General features: G+C 40.5%; 1 protein-coding gene across 4 annotated transcripts in view; it reads right to left on the reverse strand.

Moving 5' to 3' along the window:
- The window catches only part of MYH10 (myosin heavy chain 10), a 135,007-nt gene extending 112,620 nt beyond the window's left edge, over positions 1–22,387 (reverse strand). For all 4 annotated transcript variants that reach the window (XM_069482048.1, XM_069482050.1, XM_069482049.1 and 1 more), the window contains exons 1-3: positions 22,171–22,387; positions 15,430–15,805; positions 2,810–2,966 (exon numbers count right to left, since the gene is read on the reverse strand). In XM_069482048.1, the coding sequence (XP_069338149.1) occupies positions 2,810–2,966; positions 15,430–15,774 (502 nt within the window). In that variant the 5' untranslated portion in view covers positions 15,775–15,805; positions 22,171–22,387. The remainder of the gene's footprint in view (positions 1–2,809; positions 2,967–15,429; positions 15,806–22,170) is intronic.
- Positions 22,388–25,516: the final 3,129 nt, after the last annotated feature.

Below are 25,516 nucleotides of genomic sequence, written 5' to 3' on the forward strand. Positions count from 1 at the left end.
TCCCTTTTTTTTTTTGCATTAAAAAACTAACAAAGTTTTCAACATTTTAATCAACACACTTGAAGATGTGAGATGTGTGCCCCCAAAATCTGTGCATGATATGAAACAGGGAGGGATGATAAATACATTTGATGAAAACAAACATAATTTTAAAAGATCCTGACAGCTTGAATAGGTAATTCAATCTAATATAATAATTTAATGGGGCCATATGCTCTGAATTCTCCACATAGTCCCCTCTCAAGCAATTGATCCCCTTCATAGGACCAGTGACATTTAGCCATCCACTCGTGTTTGGAATTGAAGACCTAGATGGATCAGCACTGGTAGCTGGCATGAGCTTTACCAGCAACTGCACGTGCTAATGTCTGACCACCCTAGCAGACGCCCCATCCAGCTGTGCTGTATAGTGTATCAGCAGGTAGCCCCCCACTTACAGAATGGAATACAAAGGGGAATGGTTTAGAGTGGATTTTTTGTTTTTATTTTCTGTATTAAACTTTTAAATTTTTATGTATTCAAAACTATTAACTGATTCCTTTTGATTTTCCCATGGAAGTTTATTACTATGGATAGGAGTGTGTCACATTGCCTTTGAATCCAAGCTCCTATTTTTTACTATCTACATTTTCTTGGTCATTTAACTTCTTTGTGCCTTAGTAAATAAGAATAGTTATTCTATTTACTTTTTGGGTTGTCATGTACTAAATAATACACACAAAGCATTTAGCCCAGTGCCTGGCATGTAATAATTTTCAATAAATGTTCATTCTAGCATTAATAATGACATCAATAATAATATGATAATGCCGGTTAAGTTACATCTTCCTCATTCTATTTTTTAAAGAGGAATTTTGACCAGCAAAGCCATGGGGCCAACAACTCCCCTTCATTCTGTATCCGTATAGCTGGTTTGGGAATCCAGTAATGGGATATAATATTTATCCCTGTTAACTACTATGTTGGATCCAACTCTCCATTCAACCTGTCAAGTGATTTTAAAATCCTGTTTCTTTTCATCAGACATATTTATTATCCCTCCCAGTTCCATGTCATCCCCAAATTTTATGGGCACACATCCCACATCTTCAAGTGTGTTGATAAAAATGTTTAAAAGGACACACGCCCTTTGGTGCACATCCTGACAAACCTAGTGAACCTCAGTTATTAATCAGCACCTCAAGTGCAACTTTTCAGCATGCAGTCAGGAGGATAACATGGAAGACTATGGAATGCTATCAGAAATCCTAATACTCCATTAATACTGTCTACTGCATTTCCCTTCCTACTAAGCCCAAAGTAATGTGATGAATATATTCGTGTTGTTCTTATCTTGTTCCCTTAACAACAGATTCTACAATCTTTCCTGGCATGTATAGTAAGCTCAGAGGTCAGGAGTTTTTTCCTGCTTTTTAAAAATTGCAATGATATATGTGAGCCTGTCCCTAGCCTAGCCTTCTGAAAACTCCCCTTCTATGTAATACTTCAAAGATCAATTGTGAGAATGTTATCTGCTCAGACGAGGAACTATATGGACTAAGGAGGGCACTTCCTCCAATTTCTTCTCCCACAGATGTCAAAGTTTGCTCATTAATACAAATGCTTTTTTGCATCTAAAGATCATTCTTCTTAACAGAGACATAGAGCCAAAACAAACAAAAAAGCTGATGATTTTTCTTTCTCCATTAATCTAACAGCAATCTATTACAACCCTAGCCATTTCTTAGTATTCTGACTTTGAAACCAAGAAAAGGTTATTAAATTTAATCTTTTTTAAAAGCCTAAGCTTATTTTTAATTTCAAAACTGTCCTTAGCAATCTAGGACACTATTCTAGTCTTGCAGTACTTGCTATTTGCCTCAAAGGACCTGGCATATAATATAAGCATCCAGACAAAACTAAAAGTAGGAAATGGGTGTTGTACTTTATTATACTAATTCCTTCACACTAACTTTCAGTCCCAGTCACCAAGAGAACCTTGTCATGACCTGTAATTTCATAAAAGGTAGATGTAGCATATCATGTTTTCTGAAATCATGGCACTATTTTATAAGAATCTTATATATCTTATTAAATCTTACAGAATTTATTTTTTAAAAAAAAGGAGAGTTAGAGAGGAAAAGTTATTATAGATTAGGCTTTCACATAGCACTAGGAACTCCCATGTTTAAATGCAGCCTGGTGGAACAATAACATCCATTGCATTCATAACTACTATATTCTGGCTTTCAAAAAAATGGCCCTCCATAGGCCATTGTGTCTAAAGCCGTGGTTCAAATGCATGACTCTTCAAATATGTATTTCATTCTAATCCAAAAGAACACAGTTGAAATTAACCAACTCAAAACATCCTTTTTAACATTTGTTGTCTGCTTTTATATGCCTCTAAATCACACATAACACTTTAAAATCTTTCTTTCCCCACTGAAACACTGAAAATAGGAAAGGTGGATACCTTTCCTATTATTCTTCCTGTTGGTTTTAAAACCTAATGTAATAGAGCTCTGGTTATACTGGCTTGTGGTGGGAATAAAATGTATTACGAAAACTAGATGCTTTTTAACATAAAAATTTATATGACATATTGTTATAGAGCAACAAAGATACTTACCAGCTTCCTACAGAAAATGGCCGCATTGTTAATCTTAAGAACTTATAATTTTTCTACAATAAACATTACTTTTACTTTTATTAATCTTTTTAAAAAAGAAAATTAAAACCTTTTGTAGAACAGATGGAGACATTAAAAAACACTATAAATTATATTTAAGAAATTCTGGGTATTTAGTATTTCAACATTTCCAATTACCTTGAAGCATGCATCTGTAAGCAGATTCAGATATAGCATAGATGTGTGGAGGCATCTCATGACGTTTCTTTCCTCTGTACATTTCAATAATATTCTCAGAGTAAATTGGAAGATTCTTGTAAGGATTTATGACTACACAGAAGAGTCCAGAATAAGTCTAGAATAAAAATAAAATACAGTGTTAAAAAAATAAACAACAGAAAAAAAAAACCAAACCTGCATTTATCAGTCAGGGTCCAATCAGGAGACAGAAACCACATGGTCAGTTAAACAGGAGGTTTTTATCTTTCAGATAATTAGTCTATTCCCAAAATTAAATCTAGTCCATAATGGGCAATTCATTACTACACAAGTAGTTCTCCCACAGATAGTGTATTAAGTGGCACTCTTCTGGACTCAATTTCCTCATCTGTAAAATAGAAATGATGTGTGCTTCACGACTTCACAGAGCTAAGGTTCAAACAATGTGTTATTTGCCTTTTCACATTCATTCTCTCACGAGTACACAACGTATGAGAAGCTCATTAGCATAGTTTCAGATTCCATACTGCAACTAATCTTTGGTCACACATAACTGTGCAAAAGAAAAAAAAAAATACTGCAACTAATCTTTAAGAAAATACCATATGTCAAATTTGGGTATAGTATCAAAGAAGAATATCTACAATTATCTGAAAAGGTGATTAAAATATTCTTCCTTTTTCCAATGAAATGTCTGTGTAAGGCTGGCTTTTCTTCATATACTTCAACCAAAACAACATATTATAAACAATTGAATGCAGAAGAACATATGAGAATCCAGCTATCTTTAAAGATATTAAAGAGATTTATGAAAATTTAAAAGTTTTCATTCTAATATTTTTTGTTTTGGAAAATACAGTTTTCTTTAAAATTAATTTATTTATGTTAACTTGTTACAGGTTCACTATTATCATTTTTAAATGAATAAACTTTTAAAATTTGTTTTAATTTCAAATACAGGCAATATAGATAAATATAACCCACACAAACAAAAGCTTCTTGGGGTTCTCAATTATTTTTGAGACAGAGTCTCGCTCTGTCAGCCAGGCTAAAGTGAAGTGGCAACATCACAGCTCACAGCAACCTCAAACTCCTGGGCTCAAGTGATCCTCCTGTCTCAGCCTCCCAACTAGTTGTGACTATAGGCATGCACCCCTGTGCTTGGCTAATTTTTCTATTTTTAGTAGGAGAAAAATAGAGCAAGAGCCAGGTCTCGCTCTTGCTCAGGCTGATTTTGAACTCCTGAGCTCAAATGATCCTCCGCCTTGGCCTCCCCGAGTGCCAGGATTACAGACGTGAGGTACCTCACCCAGCCTCTCGATAATTTTTAAGAGCAGCTAATCTAAAAGATACAAGCCTTTCCAGACCGGTACGATAGTCATTATTCAGAAGTAACACTATGAACACTTAAGACTTTTGAGTTTTTAAAATTTACATAGAATAATTCCTGAGAATAGTCTACAAAACTGACTCCCGGGAACTATAGCAGTTAGAATTCCTGCCAGATGCTCTAGCCCTCTGAAGGACTGAAGGAATTTAGAAAGGACACTCAGTTGCATTATGAAACAGACCTTTTATTTAAAGTGATTTGGGTAGACCAAAACCTAAAAGCAAGAGGATACTAAAAAATGCTAGAAGACTGGCAGTGCTTGGCGACATGGCCAGTTTTCCCAGGGAACATAAAGGGTGATTCTAACTAATAGTTGTGTCCGTCAGAGCTGACCCTAGGCAATTGCCACCAGAAAACCCTCTAGAGATGACTATTTTGAATACTGCAGTTATTAATGCTAAAACAAGAGAATGAAAGCCTGCCAAAAAAGCCAAGTGATCAGAACCATCTTTCTGGAGGCTCTTCCTGTATTTTCCTGAACTCACAAGTGCAGGCTCAGACATGGAACGCACTTCCTACCTAGATTAGTGGTTTAGAAGGGGCAAAAGTCAAAATCACTGATTTGGGCTGTTTGTTATTATAATAATACCTTATTTCTGAGCTGGCCAAATGGACATCTGTCCTTTGTTTGCCTGAGGCCACATTAATTACTTACTGACCACTCAAGTGTGCAGACTCTCGGCCTTCTCATACACACAGTATACACCTCAGCAAACCCTGGAAGCTCTTGGGCTTCCTAGACCACCATCCTGTCTTATAATTTTTCTATAATAAACATTACTTTTGCTTTCTCCCAATCAAGTCTCTTGTCTAGCCCAGTGTTTCTCTGCCATCCATATGACAAAAAGGCAATGAGAGACAATAAAAATAAAGGCTTTATTAAAGGTGAGAAAACCCAAGGGAGGTAACTTCCATTTTTTTATTGACTTTAATTTATACACAGTATAGTTAACAAATCATAACAGTGCACCAATGAATTCTTATACATCCAACCCCACTTTTTCATTCAGAAATTAGATCACAGTCTATCATGAAGCTACAGATCTGTACTTTACTTTTATAAAAGGCAAATAATTACAGACCGGCAAAAAAACAAAAAAGCCTCCAAGAAAGTTAAAATACACAAATTCATCTTAACTTCCTATAGCATGTATGGCAGTAACGGATCGTAACAATGACATGTTTAATCAGAAATAATCGCAACATGTGTGTCTACCATGTGTTAGGTACATTTCTGAGGACTAGTATTAGAAAGATGAATAAGTCTCACAAATATGAGTAAGTCATCAAAAACAAAAGGTTAAAATAATCATCAGTATCCTATGCTTGCCAAAAAGAGACAGTAAAGTGAGAATATTATTAAAGTGCTTAAAGAGCTAACTTCTAACTACCTAGAAAATTATGTGAAATCTTAGGCTCTTGCATAAACTAACCAATCATTGAAATGATACTGTCTCATTTCTGTCTTCCTCCAGACACATGGTAGGAAGGCAGCATGTTGTTAAAATAATATCTCTGGGGACCTTAAAGTTCAAATTAAACTCCATTAAGTATTTGAGTACACACACAAGATATTAACCATCCTTGAGAAACATACACTCTAGCATGAAGACAACAGATACACAATAAACAAACAAATCACAATATAAGGCACCAAACAGAGAAAGGAAAAGATGAAGAGGTATTACAAAGAGCAGAGGAAGCTCTGGGGCAGAACACACAACCAAGCCCAGGCACTGACAGGCATGACCATCTTGTCAGAAACTGTAACGCTGGGTACAAAAGTCAGACCCAGATGGGCTTTGATGTTCTTTTTAAAGACTATTAGGTAAAGAGAGGGATAAAGGAATTCCCATTCAAATAGTAAGAGCATAAAATTCTTACAGTGGCAGGATACATCCAAGGCAGTGTGAGAAGACCTGTGTAGCTGAAAATGTTTGTTCTGTGGAATGTGAGAGATAAGGGCCTAGGAAGTCAAACCAAACAATTTAGATTTTGTCCCCTATAGGTGGTGAGGTCCCAGAGGTTCAGGAGAGAAGAGAGGTTGAAGGAAAGCATTTTAGACAAAGTATAAGGAAAGCATTCTAGACAAAGTATAAATCTGGCAGCCATATGGAAACAGATTGAAGGGGCAGGAGGTGAGAAGCAGGAAGACAAACGGAGTCTGCTCCACAGTCCTGGCGCGACGACAGGGCCTGGATGAGAGAAAAGGCATCACAAAACACAGAAGCGATGAGTCACAGAGAAAGCTGGATGCAGACTCAACAGAACTCAGAAACTCTCAATACAAAAAAGCCATTAAAGGCCTAAATGGAGGAGGACTCCAAGGTTTTCAAGCTTCAGAGACTAGGAGCATTATTGACAAAAGGGAAAATAATTTGATTTGTGGGAAAATATAATAAATCCCTCTTTAACATACCAAGATTGTGATATGGTAGGTGAGCTAAGTAAGATGCCTAGTGAGCGGTTCGAAATATTGGATTGCCAGAGAAAATGCTGAAGAACTCTAAAGGTTTGAGGTTTTATTATACAAACTACAAAGGTTTGTATAATAACATTACTGTATACTTTATCTAAGAGAGACATACAAAAATATTTGACTACCAAAAAAATTACTATTTTTCAAACATGCTAGGTTGCTTTATGCCTCCGGGCTTCTATCTATGCTGACCACTCTGCCTGGAATGCCTGTCCTCCTCTGTCCAGTATTGGCAAATTTTACTTATCCTTTAAGTGCCAAGCCTCTTGCTAAGAAAGCAGGGATATGTACATGCGTTGTTTCATAGGTTCGAAGGATGAGAGAACCAGGAAATGGAAGCAGGTGCGGAGGACAATGCAATGGAGCAGAGACACAATAGTCTCCCACTAGGAACCGGGGATGGAACTGGGAACATCACAACCCTACACCCCAACTGTAGCTCAGAAGAAAAAAGACCACTAGCTAAAAGGAAAGGGAGGGAGGAAAGAATAATTTACCTGTACAATCTGCAAACACAGCACCTAGATAAAATTCACAAGTGTATTAAAAGAAAAAAAAGAAAAGCCCTATCAAATAAGGAAAACATAGTCATTCACAGGATTCAGACAAAGAAATTACCTGTGGAAATTATCTATAAAATAAGCTGAGACAACTCTTTAGGAAACAGATTTTTATCTGCAACAGAATACAGTATAACATGGACTCTATATATTAGAACAGAAATGCATAAGAAAAAATAGGTGACTAAGGCAAGAAAAGACTATAAGGAATCATCTGAAATAAAAAAGCAGAATGGACACTTCAAGAAATCAAGTGACAACAGTAGTGCATTTATTCAGGGACAGCATCCTTCTTAAAAATAGCCCAAAGGTAAAATAGTAAAAATAAAAAGAAGTTACAAAGGTAAAACCAATAAAAAATAATAACACATAGAAGGTAGATGATATGGAAGGCAGAAGAAGGATAATTAACATATTGTTATTGCTCTTTTAGGAGAAAAGGCCAAAACTCTGTAAAAATAAATAAATAAATAAATAAAAACTTCAAGAAAACTTTGTGTGTGGGAAGAATATATATTGAGTTAAAAAAGAATTCATCAAGCTAATAAATGCAGGAGTGATGGCATTACTTTCACCATTTTGAAGTCCCTAATGAAACAATGGATCTGGACAATGTTTATTACTGGCTATTAAAATCCAGAGGTGACTGGCAGGGGACACACCTAATGGACGAATCGGGCTGGCAAATCCTAAACTGATTCACTACTGACTCACTGATCAATCTCAACATCATAAAGTAACAGACAACTTAGTATTAGTATCTCCTGAATCCAAATTTGTCTAAGCCTCTGGGTCCAATTACCAGGCTATGGGAAGCACCATAGGAATGCAATCAACAAAACCCAGAATATGGGAACTTCTACAACACAACTCATTCTGCATCTTCAAATAAAAAAAGAGGGAAGGGAAACACACAGATAAGAAGAGACATAAATGCTACGGATTGAAGGTCTCCCAGAAAGCATGTTGTAAACTTAATCTCCAATGCCAACGGGAGCTGTTTAGGTCACGAGGGCTCCACCCTCATGAATGGATTAACGCCAATTATCAAAGGGCTTGAGGCTGCGAGTTCTTTCTCTTGCTCTCTTGTGCGCTCTCTTGCCCTTTCACCTTCCACCATGGACGACACAGCAAGAAGGCCCTCACTGGATGTGGCCCCTTGGTCTTGGACTTCCCAGCCTCCAGAATTGTGAACCAAATAAGTTTCTACTGTTTTTAAATTACAGTCTGTGGTATTCTGTTCTAACAGCACAAAACGGACTAAGACAATAATGAATTATAATGTATTGACCTTGTTGGGATCCTGAATTGAACAAACCAACTATTTATGACCTAATTTATGAGGCATACAAAAAATGTTAAAAGTGACTAAATATATGATGATATGAAATTATTTCATTTTTAGATAGATAATAGTTACAATAAGCAGAGTTTTAAGCTGCACACAAGTCTAAGACAGCAAAAATTAAAGAGTTCCAGCCCACCCAGGAGGAGGAGGGGCTGGGGGTGGTAAACACCCCAAGCTTTCAGTTGGGACCCTGATGGCTACACCCTAAGAGGTAAGACTATACCAGAAATAGACCAGCCCTCCCATAGCCTGAGGCCCAGCTGGGAAGGAGGTCAACCCCTGATTGCACATGTCCTAGTTTCCCTTAGCCTAACTGCATGCCCAAAGCAAAACTCCAGAATAAGCTTAATGTCACCCAGAGCCTCAAATTATCTTCACAATACAATAACCAGGCATACAAGGTAACAAGTTGTGACTAAAATCCAAGCTATAATAATAACTGGATCCCCGGTAAGTCTATTTTTATTGACTTGCATTATTTTCTTGGATGATAATATGTTCGAATAATTGAAAGACATGATTGAGAATTCTGGCAGAGAATTGGAAACAATTAAAAGAAAATCCAAATGAAAATTCTAAAACTGGAAAAAACAGTAACTGAAATTAAGAATTCATGTGTTTAACAACAAATTAGATACAGATGAAGAAAGAATTAGTTGCCTGACATTTTAATCAGAAGCAAATAGCCAGACTTAAGCACGGGGGGGGGGGGGGGGGGGGGGGGGGGGCGGGGGGGGGGAACAAGGATGAAAATGTAGAAGAATGTGACAGCTAGATGGGACATGGTGAAAAGGTCTGACAAACCAGGTATAGGAGTCCAAGAAAGGAGAAAAGAAAGGAGCAGAAGCAGGATCTGAAGAGATAATGGCTAAGAATTTTCCAAAACTGACAAAACACATCAAGCCACAGATTCAAAACCACTAGAAACTCCACGCTGAATACAGCAGTCCCTCCTTCTCTGAAGTTTTACTTCTGCAGTTTCAGTTACCAGAGGTCAAACACATTCCAAAAATGAGAGGACTTACCACACTGGATACTAAGACATATTACAAGGTTGTAATAATTAAGAAAATGTGATAGACAAAAGATAAGCACACAAACTCATGAAACAGAACAGAGTCAAGAACATATTTATGAACACCTGATTTATGACAGAGGTGGTACTTCAGAGCAGTGGAGAAAGGATTATGTTTCAGTAAATGGCATTGAGTCAATTGGATAGTTACTTGGGGAAAAAAATGAATCTTGTCCCCACCTCACAGCAAACACAAAATTCAATTCCAGATGGAATTGAGGTTGACCCTAAGAAAAGTATCAAATTCCCTTCTCCTCTGGCTTCAAACTGAGTTCAGCATGAGATTGAGGGTGAGAGAAGATCAGGACATTTATTCCCCAGGCTCTCTCCCTGCCAATCAGCATGAGCTGCCTGCATCCCTCCAAGGCAGGCCACAGCTCCTGTCAGGTAGCCTTCTCCATCCACCTACCCTCTCCAAGTCCAGGTGACAGCTCTTTCCTGTTGCATCTTTAAAGATCAAGACGTATCAAAGGCTCTCAGCCATCACTAGTGCTGCAATACTGCACTATCCCTCATTTGTTTTTTAAACTCTACCCACATTTGTAAAACTTCCCTTTATTAAACTCTCAAAATACCTAGTTTGAGAGCCTTCTGTTTCCTGCTAAGACTGACTCAATCGGGCATTATCTAGAAAAGCTGAAGAAATAAGTTACAGATACGCATGGCCTATCACCCAGGAATTACACTCCTACTTATACACTTTACAGAAAGCCATGCTTATGTGCACCAGGTACGTGTACAGGGCCGTTCACTGAAGCAATGTTCATAATAGTACCAAGCTGGAAAAAAGACAACATACAAAAACAGTTGAGTAGTCAAATTCATTGGGTCAAAAATCTTATAATACTACATTCCAAGAAAAATGAATAAACTACTCAAACGTTTTTAAATTTCAGGGCCCTTTTACACTCTTAGAAACTATTAAGGACCCTAAAGACATTTTGTTTTATATAAAATATATAGAGTTTTTAAAATGTTCATTTATTCATTTTAAGACAATAATACATTACATGTTAGCAAAAATAACATTTCTTACAAAAAAATAACTTTTTGTTTTCCAAAACAGAAGTGAGAGGAGTGGTACTGTTTTATATTTTTGCAAAACTTTTATTGTTTGGTTTAATAGAAAACAGTTCAATCTTCATGTCTGTTTCTGCATTCATTCTATTGTGATAAGTTGTTTTGCAGCACACAAAGAAAATCGGTCTTACTCAGACATGTAGTTGGAAAAGAGAGGAACAGTTTAACAGCCTGTTCAGGTAACTGTGGATATTCCCCTTTTATACTATCAAAACTTAATAATTGATAGTTTTTTAAAGATTAGATGCATTGCAGCATCTGAAACCCTACCAGTGAACTCCTCATATTTTGTTATATCAAAATCCATCGGCTTATCTTGCATGTTGAATGAGTCTTTCCCCCGTGCATGTTTTTGTAACATCATGCATATATCATTTGGAAAACATTGGCTCACTAAGTTATTCAAATCTTTCAAATGATGACATTTCACTATAAGACATCAAAAAATCCAAAACAAAACATTTTCATTATTATCACCATCTATCATAAAGTACTGACATGCTGTCAAGTTCATGGTGGTAGATACAAGTTTCCTAAAATTCTAATTTTCAAATAAAAACTCAAATTTTATCATTGGCAACAAATGCAGTCAGTTTTCTTTGAAGTGACAAGCTGGCATTGTTAATTTTCAAGAAAATGTCAGCCAAATACTTCCATGCGAGTAACCATAGTTTATCTATCATTCTATCAAATAAAAATAGTGTTCTATTAAAAAAGTAACAAGTTTAGCTTGCAACTCAAATAACTAAACACTTGCTCTTCCTCAAGGTAACCATCATATATCCATATACAGCAGAAGTGCTTTGCGCATACTTACCATTTCATCACACAGAATATTAGAAAGACGTGTTCTCAAGGGTTGAGATTTAATAAAATCAATCATTTCCCCTGCTTTATCAAGGACATTCTTGAGTGCAACTCAATCTTTTAAACTGCCAATAAATGGCTGTGAAGAATAATGTGATTACTGGTACAGTCTGGGGTCACTACATTTATTCATGATAAGGTATCAGGAGTTTCATTCATAATTACTTTGTACCCTCAGTACAAATGTCAACGGTGAAAAGGGCAAATAACATCTTAGTATTATTATGAAAATAGTTTTGATCTCTCAGATCCCCTGAGAGGGTTTCAGGAAACCCTAGGGGTCCATAGACCACACTTTGAGAACTACTGAATTACTGCAACACAAAACAACAATGTGGATGAATCTTAAAAATATAATCCAGAGCAAAAACAAACAAACAAAAAAACCAAAAAACCACACAAAAAACAGACACAAAGGCTCTACACTAAGATTCATTTATATAAAAATTCAAAAACAAGCAAAACTAAACTATATTGTTTATGGATGCATACTTAGTTGATAAAACGCATTGGGATATTTTAACACACTTCTTTCAGTAACTGATAAATCAAGCAGACAAAAATTAGCAAAGCTATAGAAGATTTAAACAAACACAATTAAAAGCTTAATCTAATGGCGGTCGAACCCTACGCCCAACAGAATACACATTCTTTGCAAACACATTTAGAACACTCATAAAAACTTACAATATACTATACCAAGCAAGTTTCAACAAAAACAAGGAATGATATTATATGAACAATATTCTTTGACTGCAATGCAATTATATTAAAAATCAATAATAAAAAACTTTTAAAATCAACATTTAGAAATTTTAAAAGTACACTTTTAAATGGTTCATTGTTAAAGAAGAAATTATAGAAATTAGAAAATATTTAGAACTGAATAATAAAAATTCAGTGAGGTGAGCTAAAACAGGATTAGAGAAGATATTTACAGTTTTAAATGGTTATATTAAAAAAGATAAAAATTAATGACCTGAGACTTTGGAGGTCAGAGAGAATAAATCCAAAGAAAATATAAGAACATAATTAAACCTGTTAGCAACCTAACTTGTTTAAATGAATTTACATTATATCTTATTTATAGAAATGTCCAAAAAGGTCCTACCCAAGTTATTATATCATCTATATCATGGGACCTCAATCAATCAACCTCAACTCACCAGTTAATTCCAAAGCCCAATGCAAATTCATCACAATGCTAACAATTAATTGTGGCTCTCCCCAGCCCCATTCTCTTAACAAGACTTCTTTCAAGTCAAGTGCTCCAACTAGAATCTTAGGTAAGAACGCTTTCTTTCCACCAACTGAAGAATACTATCTCTCAAACCCCCCACCTCTGTTGTGACCTTAATACTTTGAGAAAAACTCAGATTCTTCTTCTATAAAGACCAAGGAGGCTGTGCTTTAAAAAGAAAATAACTCAGATTGTCCCTAAGTTGGGGGGAAAAAAAATCAAACTCAGTAAAAGTTACCTACAAAATCTCAGAATTATGAGGAATGTCTACAAATAAAATAAACTGTCCTTTCCTTCATTTCTTGTCTTTTACAACCACAGTCTCCTTCCCTTTTCTGTTTATCTCACCTCTCTCTCCTGCTTGCAGCTACCTATAAGGTCTACCGTGGGGGATCAAGGTGAAGGCTCTGGCAGAAATCCAGCCTGGTTCTTTCCCAGCCTGGTTCCTTTCTCAGCCTATAGTTCTCTATGCTTTTCCTGCGGTGCCATGGCATTTCTAGGCCTTTGCAATTCTCTGCACTGGGCTTCATTCAAACTGACCCATCTCTCAAATCTTAGATGTTGATATTATTATCTGACCACAACCATTTTTTTCCCCCAAAAAAGGGTCTCATTCTGTCACCCAGGCTAGATAGAGTGCAGTGGTGTCATTCTAGCTCAACTGCAACCTCAAATTCCTGGACTCAAGCGATCCTCCTGCCTCAGCCTCCCGAGTAGATGGGAATACAGGCCTGTGCCAGCACATCTGACTAATTTTTCTGCTTTTTGTAGAGACGGGTCTCTCTCTTGCTCAGGCTGGTTCTCGAAGTCCTGCCCTCAAGCGATCCTCCTGCCTCAGCCTCCCACAGTGCCAGGATTACAGGTGTGAGCCACTGCACCCAGCCCTGACCACAACCTTTTAATTTTCTAGCTTCCTCACTCCCTCACCCCCATTAACCCTGTTCTTCAACATCATTAAATACTCCAGCCCTTGATCCATCAACCCCTTTCTGCCCAGACTTCCACTCCTACCAAACCAGGACTCCAAGGACAAGCAGGGAATGACGTGCGGCAGCAATGGAGAGCCAAAGTTCCCCTGCCCACACACACCTGCAGCAATCACACAACCAGACAAAAATGCAGTCACCTTACAAACGGTTATTCCGTCTCAGCTAAAGTCTCTCTCTCTCCTTTGTTAATTGACAGTGGATGAGGGTTGTTTTTATTTTCTTCTGTTTTTGACATTAAAAATCTAGACAGTTTGAAAAGATCTAAAATTGGGGATAGAGCTCTGTCCCATTTATTCAATGCTACTCTCCTGTCATTTTGTTAACCTTGGCTTCTTCTCTTTCCAAGTCTTTTCCATTCTCCTCAAACCACCTCCCCAGCCCTGCTGCCTCTCACTTTCCTACTTTGCATCCTACTTCATAGAGAAAAAGAAAAAATGGGGGAGATCCATCAGGCTTGACTGTAACTACTCCACAGAGATCATGAGTGAATTATCCTTTTCCTAGCTCTTCCCATGGCTGGCTCCCTCCCACCAGTCAGACTCCAGCTCAAACGCTACCTTCTCAAAGAGCTACCTTCTCAAAGAGCGCTTCACTGACCCGCTCTCTCCTGCTCTCCTGCTCACTCTACCCCATAGCCCTGTCTCACTTCCTCGTAGGCCATTTCATGAAGGCAGGGACCTGGCCTGTTTTATTCACTACACTATCCCCAGCACCCAGACCACAGTAGGTGCTCGATAAATATTCCTTCAATAAACTATTTCTATGAGGAAACTAGTATTGAATTGTTCATGAGCTTCAGTAGCACGCTCCTTGCATAAAATTCAACCACCCTTTTCTAATTTCAAACTCTGTCAACTTTTCTCCCTACTTCTCTTTATTTTAAGTTCTATATATGCTACCTTCCTCAAAATCACTGCCATCTCTACCAACCCTTCAAACCTATTTCGTCATTTCAGATTTTCTTTTAGTATCTGGTTTGCATTACTGCCAGTAACCTCTATATGGTCAGTGATATAGTGACTGTAACATACGTGTCAGGAGCTACCACAGGACAACCCTAGCCTCAATCTCACCCTGAACTGTTTCCTCTTAAAAACCTCAGCATTCATCCTTCCTAATTCCCTGTACCCAACGAAGCTGTTCTGGCTCTTCACTGAAACCTCTAAGCTTGCAGCCTCTGCACTTTATACTCCTGGATATGCACTTGATTATCTGCCATTTTGCTGTACGTACGTGTTCTCCTATTAATGCAACTCTCACTACCTTATTAAAGCCCCTGGTCTGTCTTTCTGCCACATGCTCTCTCCCACCTTACTATGCTCCAGACCACTACTTCAAAAACCACTTTATTATATTTCATTGCAGATTGGATGATTTATACTTAACATGTGAAGATTTAAAGTAAACCAAGATTTGGGTAAACAAGTGACAATCCTTCTATCTTTAATAGAAACAGTAATGTTACACAGATAGAGTGGGTATTCCACATTCTCATTGGATTGCAACAAGATGTACAATTTACATTAATTCCCAGTCACCAATTCACATGATTATGTGGAAAAAATACTTACATAGATAAGTCCTGAATAGTAGCGATCCTTCAGATTATGTAGAACAGAAGCTTCATTCAAGCATGTCAATTCTGCCATATCCTCCACCTTTGAAAACTTAGGTGGGTTCATCTTCTGAATATCATCTTTGTTGACCATTGCTTTCTTTCCATTCTCCGCTAATTCCACCATTACTTCATCTCCCCGTTCTTCTTTGATACTAGCTGCCTCAAAACCATGGCGTTCTGATGGAATCCACACTAGCTTTTTAGCTGTCCAATCAGCTTGAGTGGCAGGGTTGTAGATGACAGCCCTGTCCACGAAGAGATACCTCTCTGGATCCTCAAGTCCAGTTCTCTGTGCCATTGTAAACAGAAGGATCCACGAGCAATTGCCTCTAAGAGAAGTGGAGGAAGGCAAAGTTAGATGTTTAAGAAATACAAAATAATTTACAACTTTTAGTTTTCTAAGAAACTTAAAACCTTTGGTAAACATAAAGCATAAACTCCGGGTGAAGGAGCTGGGGTATTCCTCTTCATGACCATACTAACCAAGTTTCCAAGGTAAATTTTGGGACTGACCACAAATTATGACTCTGGCTGTCTGACGACCACTCAAGATTTGCCCTCAGTTACTAAGGGCTGAAAAACAGGCCAAAGAAAAAAAGTAAAGTTCCAGGTTGACCTTTTTTTCTCTTCATCTCCTTTTTCACCCTCACCACAAATTAAACAGGGAGTTAAGAAGGGAAAGAAGAAAGAAGAAAAACAAAACAAAGATGCATACTGAAAGGTCTGTGAAGTGGTATCACAATTAGTTTGACCACCAGGATAAAGCTACAAAAACACATGATTGTCAGGAGAGTAAAGAATTAGGTCTAAAACATGCCTCCCATCCTACCTTCAGACAAGAGACTCAAAGTTCTTCTGATGAATACCTCAAATCAATCCCCCTACAGATTCTCTATGGCCTCATGGGTTCTTAATGTAATCAAATGGGGCCACAAAAGACAAGTGTAACTTAGCTTCACACAACAGCGTTCTGAAGACATGGCGGTAGCTGTTCAGGCCTCCACTCCCACCCTGCAGCTGCCCCTACCTGGTCTCATCAGCATTCCATCATTCATCAAGACTCATTCTCCACACTGATCTCTCACCTATGAACAGACTCCAATGTGCTTATGCCTTCCTAAGTGTGTGGGCCAGCAGCAAACATAAAAGTCCAGATAGGGTCTGACCAGTGCAAAAGAAAAAGAAACTGTTAACAACCTTAGCCACATTGAGGAAAGCACTCATTCTGTGACTTTTACAATTAATGTATCTTGCTGGTTTATTCAGCACTCATTTACTGTTGGCCCATAAGGGGCTACTACTAGTCCAGATAGGGTCTGACCAGTGCAAAAGAAAAAGAAACTGTTAACAACCTTAGCCACATTGAGGAAAGCACTCATTCTGTGACTTTTACAATTAATGTAACTTGCTGGTTTATTCAGCACTCATTTACTGTTGGCCCATAAGGGGCTACTAGAGAAAGCTCCATACATATGACTGCTAAGCTATGTCTCCTAAACTTATGCAATTGGCTTTTTTAGATCAAATGACAGGATTCTGCATTCATCACTTACCCTTCTGATATGACTTGTCATTCCTGCCTGACAAAATCTTTTTGGAATTCGATACTCTCTTACACATTTTTACTATTGCTACAAATTCTAGGTTATTAGAAATTTCATAGGCACAGTTTCCATGACTTCATTCAAATCAACACAAGAAGCCAACTGAGTACCTACTCTTGGCTCTATCAAATCTCCCCAACTTCTCCCCTCCCTCTGTCCCACCCCACCCAGCCAAAAATGCTGGAGTTTCTTTGCAGGCAAGAGGATAGATACCAGGTATCCCTTGTAGGCTTGAAGATAAATCATAAAGTAGTCCAAAGTCCTTAAAAGGTTCTTAACCTTGAGTCCACAGGCAAATTTCGAGCTCCATAAAATCCCTCATGGTATAAAAATGTTGTACACTTGGTGTGTGCATATGTGTGCTATTCTAAGGAGAACACCCATAACTTTCTTTAGATTCTCTAAGGACTCTGTCTGTGTGCCAAAAGATTAATCACTGATAATGGGTACAGATACTAGCCCTTTAACCTCTAATAATAATTTACTAGAATCAAATAGCTAAGATGCTTCAGAAATTATTTGTTACAATGTAATGTATTTCAAACATGCTCTAGAGTTGCAGTTCTCAAATTCTGGCATGTATCAGCCACACTTAGGAGGTTTATTAAAATACAGATTGCTGGGTCCCATCCCCAGAGTTTCTGATTCAGTAGGTCTGGGGTAGAGCCCAAGAATTTGCATTTCTAACAAGTTCCTAGATGCTGCTATTGCTGCTGGTCCTGGGCCACACCTGACAACCACTGCTCCACAGTTCTGTGGTTGCCATGGCGAGCCACTGTTACTAGTAGGTATGCTGGGGTAGAGAAAGAGGTTGAAAACCAATGTTCTAGACTAATTCATAACATGGTTTAAAGAATACGTGGATGTTTTAAATTTTATGGACTTGTATAAAACAAAAATCACAAAATGAAACAAAAAAAATCACAAAACGTGATTAATGTTATTAAGACTTCAACAAATTAAAATGCTAGCACATTTTACAACTAAACTTGCATTTGTCTTCTCAGGTATCCTCTTGGGAAAGTGCAATATAGAAAATATTCAGGGGTACACGTATATTCTGAAGAACAGTTTCAAAAGCCAGTTACCTCTAGGGATTGGTCTACTAACACTGCTAACAAGTCTTTTCTTCCCAACTTAAAAACTGCACACAGGTGAGAAGGAGGCATGGCTCTGAGGAAGGACACATCCTAGGTGAATTTAAGGACAAATAATAGGATATACACACCACCTTTCAGAAGGACAGGTTCCATCTATTAAAAGGGAAAATATACAGCTATAAAAAATATGATATGTCACCCTTATTATTCTTATTAAGTATAAACTATATATCCATATACTTAGGAAACTGTCTTGCTGCCAGTAGGCACGTGTACATTTCTTTAACTTTACACTGGACATGTAATTATATGCTTAAATTTAGTAGGTGACTATAAATTAGAATAACTTAACAAGTTATTTCTAGAGCAGGTCTAGAAAAAGTTGATTATATATTTAAAAATTATTTTACTGAATCGGGACATTTTAAATTTATCAGTACTTTTTCTAGGTGGGGAAATGCTTGTAATTTAATATTTTAAAAAAACAATACATCACAAAGTATAATCACAGCAAGCTCCCAATTTTGTGGGAGGAAACACATTTTTTTTTTTAAATGGAACATATATTCACTGGTCTTTACTTGGTAGTAGCATTATAATTTACTTTCATTTTTTTCAGATTCTTCTCCAGCTAGACACTGTGAGGCCAGCTGCTGTTCCTTGCCATATCTCCAGTGCTTAGCCTGGTCCCTGGTATATAACAGGGGATCTGTACCTACTGGTCAGTATTTACATGCACTGTCCCTACCCTCAGATGAGCCTCAACTTCTCCACAACCAAAAACCAACTATTCCTTCAACTCCTGACCCAAATACCACCCTTTCAGAAGTTCTTTTCAGGTCAATCTGGCAATTTAATCCATCTCCTTCTCCTAACATTTTGTCCTGTTCTGACATTCTTCTTGCCCTGCCTTGCATTGTACCAGAGGGCTTCGCAGGTAGTAGGTGCTCATATTGTTGTTTAATTGAGAGAGTTCATGAGGCCAGTGAAGATGTTTTATTCAGTTTAACTCTTCACTTGTGATTGTCAAATACGTTGTATTTTTTTTTTTTTTACTCCATTGTACATTTGGTACCCAGTCTGAATACTGATGTTTAACAGTGTACCACTCCCAAATGCTTTGTCTTGCTGAAAGGACAATACAGTTTTTAAAATAGCAAATACCATTGTTATACATCACTAATTATGGCCGGACACTATTCTAAGCAGTTTACATATGTCAACTCTTAATCCTCACAACAGCACTATGAGGTAGGCACTATTAATATCTTCATTTTACAGATGAGGAATCTAAGGTACAGAGAAAGCCAATAACCGGCCCAAGTCACACAGGTAACAGGTAGCAGAGCTGGGATTAAACCCAGAGTTCAGCTCCACAGTACATGCTACAATGCCGGAAGGTGAGACGGAGGAAGTTCTGAAGGGCAGGTAGAACACTATATGCTACCTCTCTACTAAATAAAAACCCTACCAATTATGGCTTAAAGATTGTGTTCATTGAACACAATCTGGCAAAGGCTTTATATTTTACAGAAAATAATTCCTGTACTTAGGGAAAAAAGGAATAAACAGGAACCTCTTTGTAGCAGACATAATCTGAGGATTATTGGTATCATCTGAAATAACTGCCTCATTATAATTAAATCATTTATGTGTGTATGAATTAGCCCCCTACAGAGCCAAAGTTCCCATCCCCTACAGTGGTTTGACATACACCCTGGGGCTCCTTCCCCAGGTCATTTTTCACTTCCAATGAAATGCCACCCAGCAAACTTCTTAATTGCCTCCTAGCACCTACTGTAGGTGTGGACAGAGGAGAACAACTGAATTTTAAGAACAGCTTGCATATTAAACGGCAAACAAAAATGATGGATAATTTATCCATGACAGAGCATCACTCTATATCAGACAAAACAGAACAGTCCCAATTTGCGTAATGCTACCGTTGAGGTTACTTATATTACAGGACTGGGCAAGTCTGATAATTTATCAAAATTGTGCTTAACCAAATGATCACAACACAAACCAAATGCAAAAGGCCACTATTGCTATTTATGGCCTGCTCCATCTCCCAATTAATATCTTTGTACTGTATTAAATATTCCCAAAACTTGGATCCAATACCAGGATTTTAATTCTTTATATGTGATAACAAAGTACATAAACAGCTGAAGCATATAGTCTTCCACCCTACAATGTGTCCTTCAAAATTTCCTCCATCTCACCTTCCATCCGGGCTGTCTTCATTGTAATGATTTCCCTAAGGAACCTAAATAAAAAGCCAGGCTCTCCCGGGTCACATCCCTCTGCTTCCAAAGCTCGTGCTATATCGCACAATTACACCATATGCTGTCTCCAGATAAGGACGGGGAAGAACTGAATTGAAGATGCAGAAGTAAGGAGATGCATAAAATGGCCACTTTTCCAGAACCCGAGACAGACAGGGCATACTTGAACATCAAAAACATGGGACTAAGAGAATAATTAATAAAGACTGATGAAGGAGATGAAACAATAAATAGATTATAAAGTTTTCCAGAGTGAGATACTATCAAGAATAATTAAACCTGACTCAAAGAATTCTCAGTTTCAATGTTAAAAAACAAAATCTCAGCAAAGCCAAAGTATTATATTTGGTATTATATTATTCAGCGAAAACAGCAGTCTTTGTTTCATCTGCAGTCTGGATCCACCCCGCCTGCTTTCCCCCACCCCACCCCAACCCACCCCACCCCCTTCCATCCACCGCAGTGATCTTGAAGGGAGCTGCAGAGGCCCTAAGAAACAGAGATAACGGTTGTAGAGGCCACGTTACCCAAACCTCACCAGCCCGGGTCAGACTCGCCGAGTCGCCAACCTCCTTCCTAAGGCCCTAGTTCCCAGGCAGGCCTGGCCGGGGGCCTCCCGCGTCCCCGGGCCGCATCCGCCCACCACAGGCCCACAAAGCCCCCGCAAATGCCAGCACTCCGCGGCTTCAACTTCCCTCTGACCCAATTCCAGTCTGATTTTATAGGATCAGGGTGTGACCCCAACTGCAGAAGCCAAGGAAGAGACTGCGGCGAGCCATTCCCAGCTCACTTACACAATAAAGGGATCCCGAGGCGAGGGCTGACCCTCCCCCCGGCCGCCCGGCAGCAGCGCGCCCCCGCGACATTTCCCGCCTCGCCCCCTCAAACCGCCCGGGCCTCGCCAGGCGTCCTCCCCCGGCCCCGACGGTCAGAGGGCGCAGTATAACGCCCCCCTCCCGTCCTCTTTCCCCAGCACCAAAAGAGTCCGACCCTCCCCTCGCCCGCCGCGCGCTCCTCCGGCCGCGCAGAGCCTCTGCCCTCGCGTCCCTCCACCCGACAGGTCCGGCGCGCGCCACCCGCCCCCAAGCTCTCGGCGGACCCCTCCACTGGGCCCGGGGGGGAGGTGGGTCGGCCCGGCCTAACTCACCCAGGGGCCCTTCCTGTCCAGCGCCCCCCCCCCCGCCTCCGCTGGATCACGCTTTCCAGCCCACCCCAGAATCTCCTCCCATCCTGGGAGGTAGACACAGACTCGCGGAGCACCCCGAGACCCCTACCAGGGCACCAGCCCCCAACCCCGCGGCCCCAGGGATCCCACACACCGAGGACCTGGTCCCCACATCTCCACCCCTAGATCTCCATCCCCAGCCCCCAAGGGGTCGCCCTCCCGCACATCCAGGCCCGGATCCCTGCAGGGGTCTCACTCTCAAGGACCTCATTCCCCGCCCTTTCAGGGGTCTCTCCATCTCCACCCACTGGGGTCCCGTTTACCCCCGCCAAGGACCCTGCTCGCACGAACCCAAGGTCTCTGCAGCACAAACCCTCCCGCCCAGAACCTTTTCTGACTTCCCCAGCTTCCACTTCGGCTCCGTTCCTGCCCCCGAGAGCCGCCCGGTCCCCCCAGCCGGGGCTCTGTCCCTCCTTCCAGAAACCGTCCCCCAACCCCAGGCGGCCGCGCTCGGACCCCGGCAGCCGCACCTCTCACCTTCAGCCGCCGAAGATGGTGGCGCCGGCGCACGTCCCCAGCCGCGACCACAGATCCGGCACCTCAGTCCCAAACCCACCGCTGCCTCCGCCGGGCTCCTTTAGCACTGCTGCTTGGGGCTGCTCCACCCACTCCCACCCTCATTGGGCCAGCTCCACGCCCATCACCGCCGCCCCCAGACCCACTGGTCCGTTTGAGCGCCCATCTCCAAGGGAAGACGTTAGCAACCCGAACGAAGCTACCTTCCCGAGTCCGACTCCCTCCACCCACCTGGAATGATGCTCATTGGCTCCCACTCCCAGCCCAGGCCATCGAGACTCCAATCTCATAGGTTGGTCTTCACGCCCGTCATGGATTCCGGGAGGTGCGGCCGGGACAGTGGCGGGCGATTGGCTGGCTCGGGCGGAGATGGACAACTGAGGCTGGCAGGGCGCCCCGCTGATCCTGCGAGGCAGCGGGTGCGGACTCTGCGGCGGCCGGCGCGCTGCGCTGGCCCGGGCTGTGCAGACCGTGGGGCAGGTGTGCCGCGGCAGGAGTCCCCAGCTCCGAGTGAACGCGCCTCGCCCTAGCGTTGGGCCGCCGCTGCAGCACACTCGAGCGCCCGGTCGCCGCTTCTGCTTGTCGCAGCCGGCATGTCCCGCAGCGGGACAGGTTTCCACCGCGGAGTCGCGGGCCCCCGGCGCTGCCTGCAGGGGCGGGGCAGAGCACGGTCCAGAGGCCTGACGTCACCCCCGGGGCTTGCAGGGGGCGGGAGCCGCTGCTCTGCGACTCACCTGCAGTGGGGGAAGGGAGCAGGGGGAGGGGTGCGCATGGGTTTTTCTGGGGCCCCGGCTGTAGTCAGCTATGCGGCCACTGTCCGGACCCTGGGTCCCAAGCTGACCCTGCCGGAGTCGGCCGGGCGCCGGACACCTTCCTCCGAGGCCACAGTTTGGGTGTTAGCGCGGGGGAGGGGCCTCCCTGCCCAACCTCCGAGCAGGGCTGGAGATACCAGAAGAATGAGAAAAGAGCCGACCTTGGAAAGAAGACTTGGGAAAAGATTTCATTCACCTCATTCATTCATTTCTTCATTCATTCCTCAGCTAGAGCTCCCGGCGTGAGAGGGGTTGTGAGGGGTTCTTGGGAACATAAGGCTGGATTCCTGCAATGCTGTCATATCCCCTAGGGCCTATGAGCTTTTCAAGGGCCTTAGAAAACGTTTGAGACCTGAAAAAAAAATGGCCCCAAAATAAGTAAGGGAAATTGGAAAAATCGAAGTTAATAAATATTTAATGAAACGTCTGCAAAATCTAGTCAACTGCAACACAACTCTTACATAATTATATATAAATATAATAAAGTCTAAACCACATGAACAAAATAAATTATTCTTGCAAAAACTGAAAATTATCAAAATCCTTTCAAAAAATTACAGCAAGATGAAGTTATTAAATATTTGATATGGGTGCATTTTAATACGTGTGATATGGTGTATTTGCCTAAGCCTAGGAAACTTCTAGTCTGTCAAAAGAGTGAATAAAACAAAAAACAAAACAAGGCAGGAAATGATAAGGAAGGGTTGGTGGAATTCAGAGGAGGCTCCAAGGCAGCTGAGTGCAGAGTCCTTCCTGGGGAAGTCCTGAATCAGGCTCTGTATTGTCCTTTGTCCTAGTGCATCTGTTCCCCCACCCCCACCTGCCTGCTGGGGTGGCTGCCCCTTGTCCAGGTGTCTTGTGACTTGGCTCCATAAAGAGGTCTGTCCTTCACATGGAGTCTGCACTTGGAGTACCAGTTAATTTTACAAAATATGTGAATGATATTCCTCTTCTGAATTTTTTAATGTGTTTAGAGAAGACCAAAGACTCCATCTCCAAGGCCTGAGTCTCAGCTTTGTCAGCCACCAAAGTCATTTCTCAATGCAGTGTTCCATGCTTAGCAAATCCACACACAAATAGCCCTGTAAGCCACTGACTCCGTGGTTTCTTATAATTTTAAAACAAACTCAGTGGACCATCAGAAGAGGAGCACAGGATGTTCACTAGCATTAAACATCATAAAGACATAAGTTTTGATGAAAAATTAATAAAGAGAATGTCCCCAAATGTATCTCTAGCCCTGGTGTCTCTCCAGCACTTGTGCCCTATATTTTCAATTGTCTGCTAGGCATCTCTACCTGCATGGTAGGGAAACTGCAAAAGCAGTAGACTCCAAACCTATTTTCTTCTATCTATACTTTCCCATCACTCAAACTCTCTCTCTTTCCGATTTCCCTTTGTTAATGAAAATAGTTTTGAAACTTCTTTGATTCCTTCCTCTCCCTTGCTTCCCACACCTAGTCCCCCTATATCTGTATCATCCATCCCAGACTGGCTCCTCTGACTCCAGTTTCACCCATGTAGCTCCATCCCTGAATTTGCTGCCATTTTGAAGATGAAAACACAAGATTTAGAACCAGATGGACCTGGCTTTGAATCCAACTTTGCTGCTTACTAGGTGTTTATTTAACCTTTCACACATTACTTAGCCTCATCTCTGAAAAGGGATACAAATATGTACCTAAAGGACTCATTAACAAAGATGTAATATGATTATTTCCTGGAAAAAAATGTGGCATTATGAATAAATAGATTGAAAATTGTTTTTCTTTCTGGTGTACAAGTTCATTACAAAAGAGTGAGAAATCCTTCTCCTCTCTCTCCACAGTAATTTTTGTTGGCAGTCTAGGCTGCTTTTACCCCCAAAAGAAAAAGTTCACAGACCATTGTTTTGCAGGGTCTAGGTCAGAAGTCCAAACTTGTTCCCTCAGGGCAGTTCCAGCCCATGAACTTGTTTTGTTCCATGTGCACGGGACTGATATGCAGCATTTTTTTTTATTTGAATGAATTCCAACATTTAAAAATCAAGAGCTAATTCACATCATTTGCCATTTGGGAAATGCCAATCAAAACCACCACGAGATCCCACTTCACACTCACTGGAATGACTATAATCTAAAAGATGGATGATAACAAATGTTGGTGAGGACGTAGAGAATCAGGAACCCTGAGCCACAGTTGGCCGGAGTGTAACATGGTGTAGCCGCTTTGGAAAAATAGTTTTGCAGTTTCTTAAAAAGTAAAACATATTATGTGTTTCTGACTCTAGTAAAAAAGAAGTTAAACATAGATTCACCATATGATCCCACAATTCTATCCTGAGATGTCTACCAAAAAAGAAGGAAAACATATGTGAACACAAAAGACTTGCACACAAATGTTCATAGTAGCATTATGCATAATAGCCAAAAGATGGAAACAACCAAAATGTCCATCAGCTGGTGAATGGATAGGCAAAAATGGTATAATATGTCCATACAATAGAATATCATTCA

Source organism: Eulemur rufifrons, chromosome 9 (assembly GCF_041146395.1).
Source record: "Eulemur rufifrons isolate Redbay chromosome 9, OSU_ERuf_1, whole genome shotgun sequence".
Lineage (NCBI taxonomy): Eukaryota > Metazoa > Chordata > Mammalia > Primates > Lemuridae > Eulemur > Eulemur rufifrons.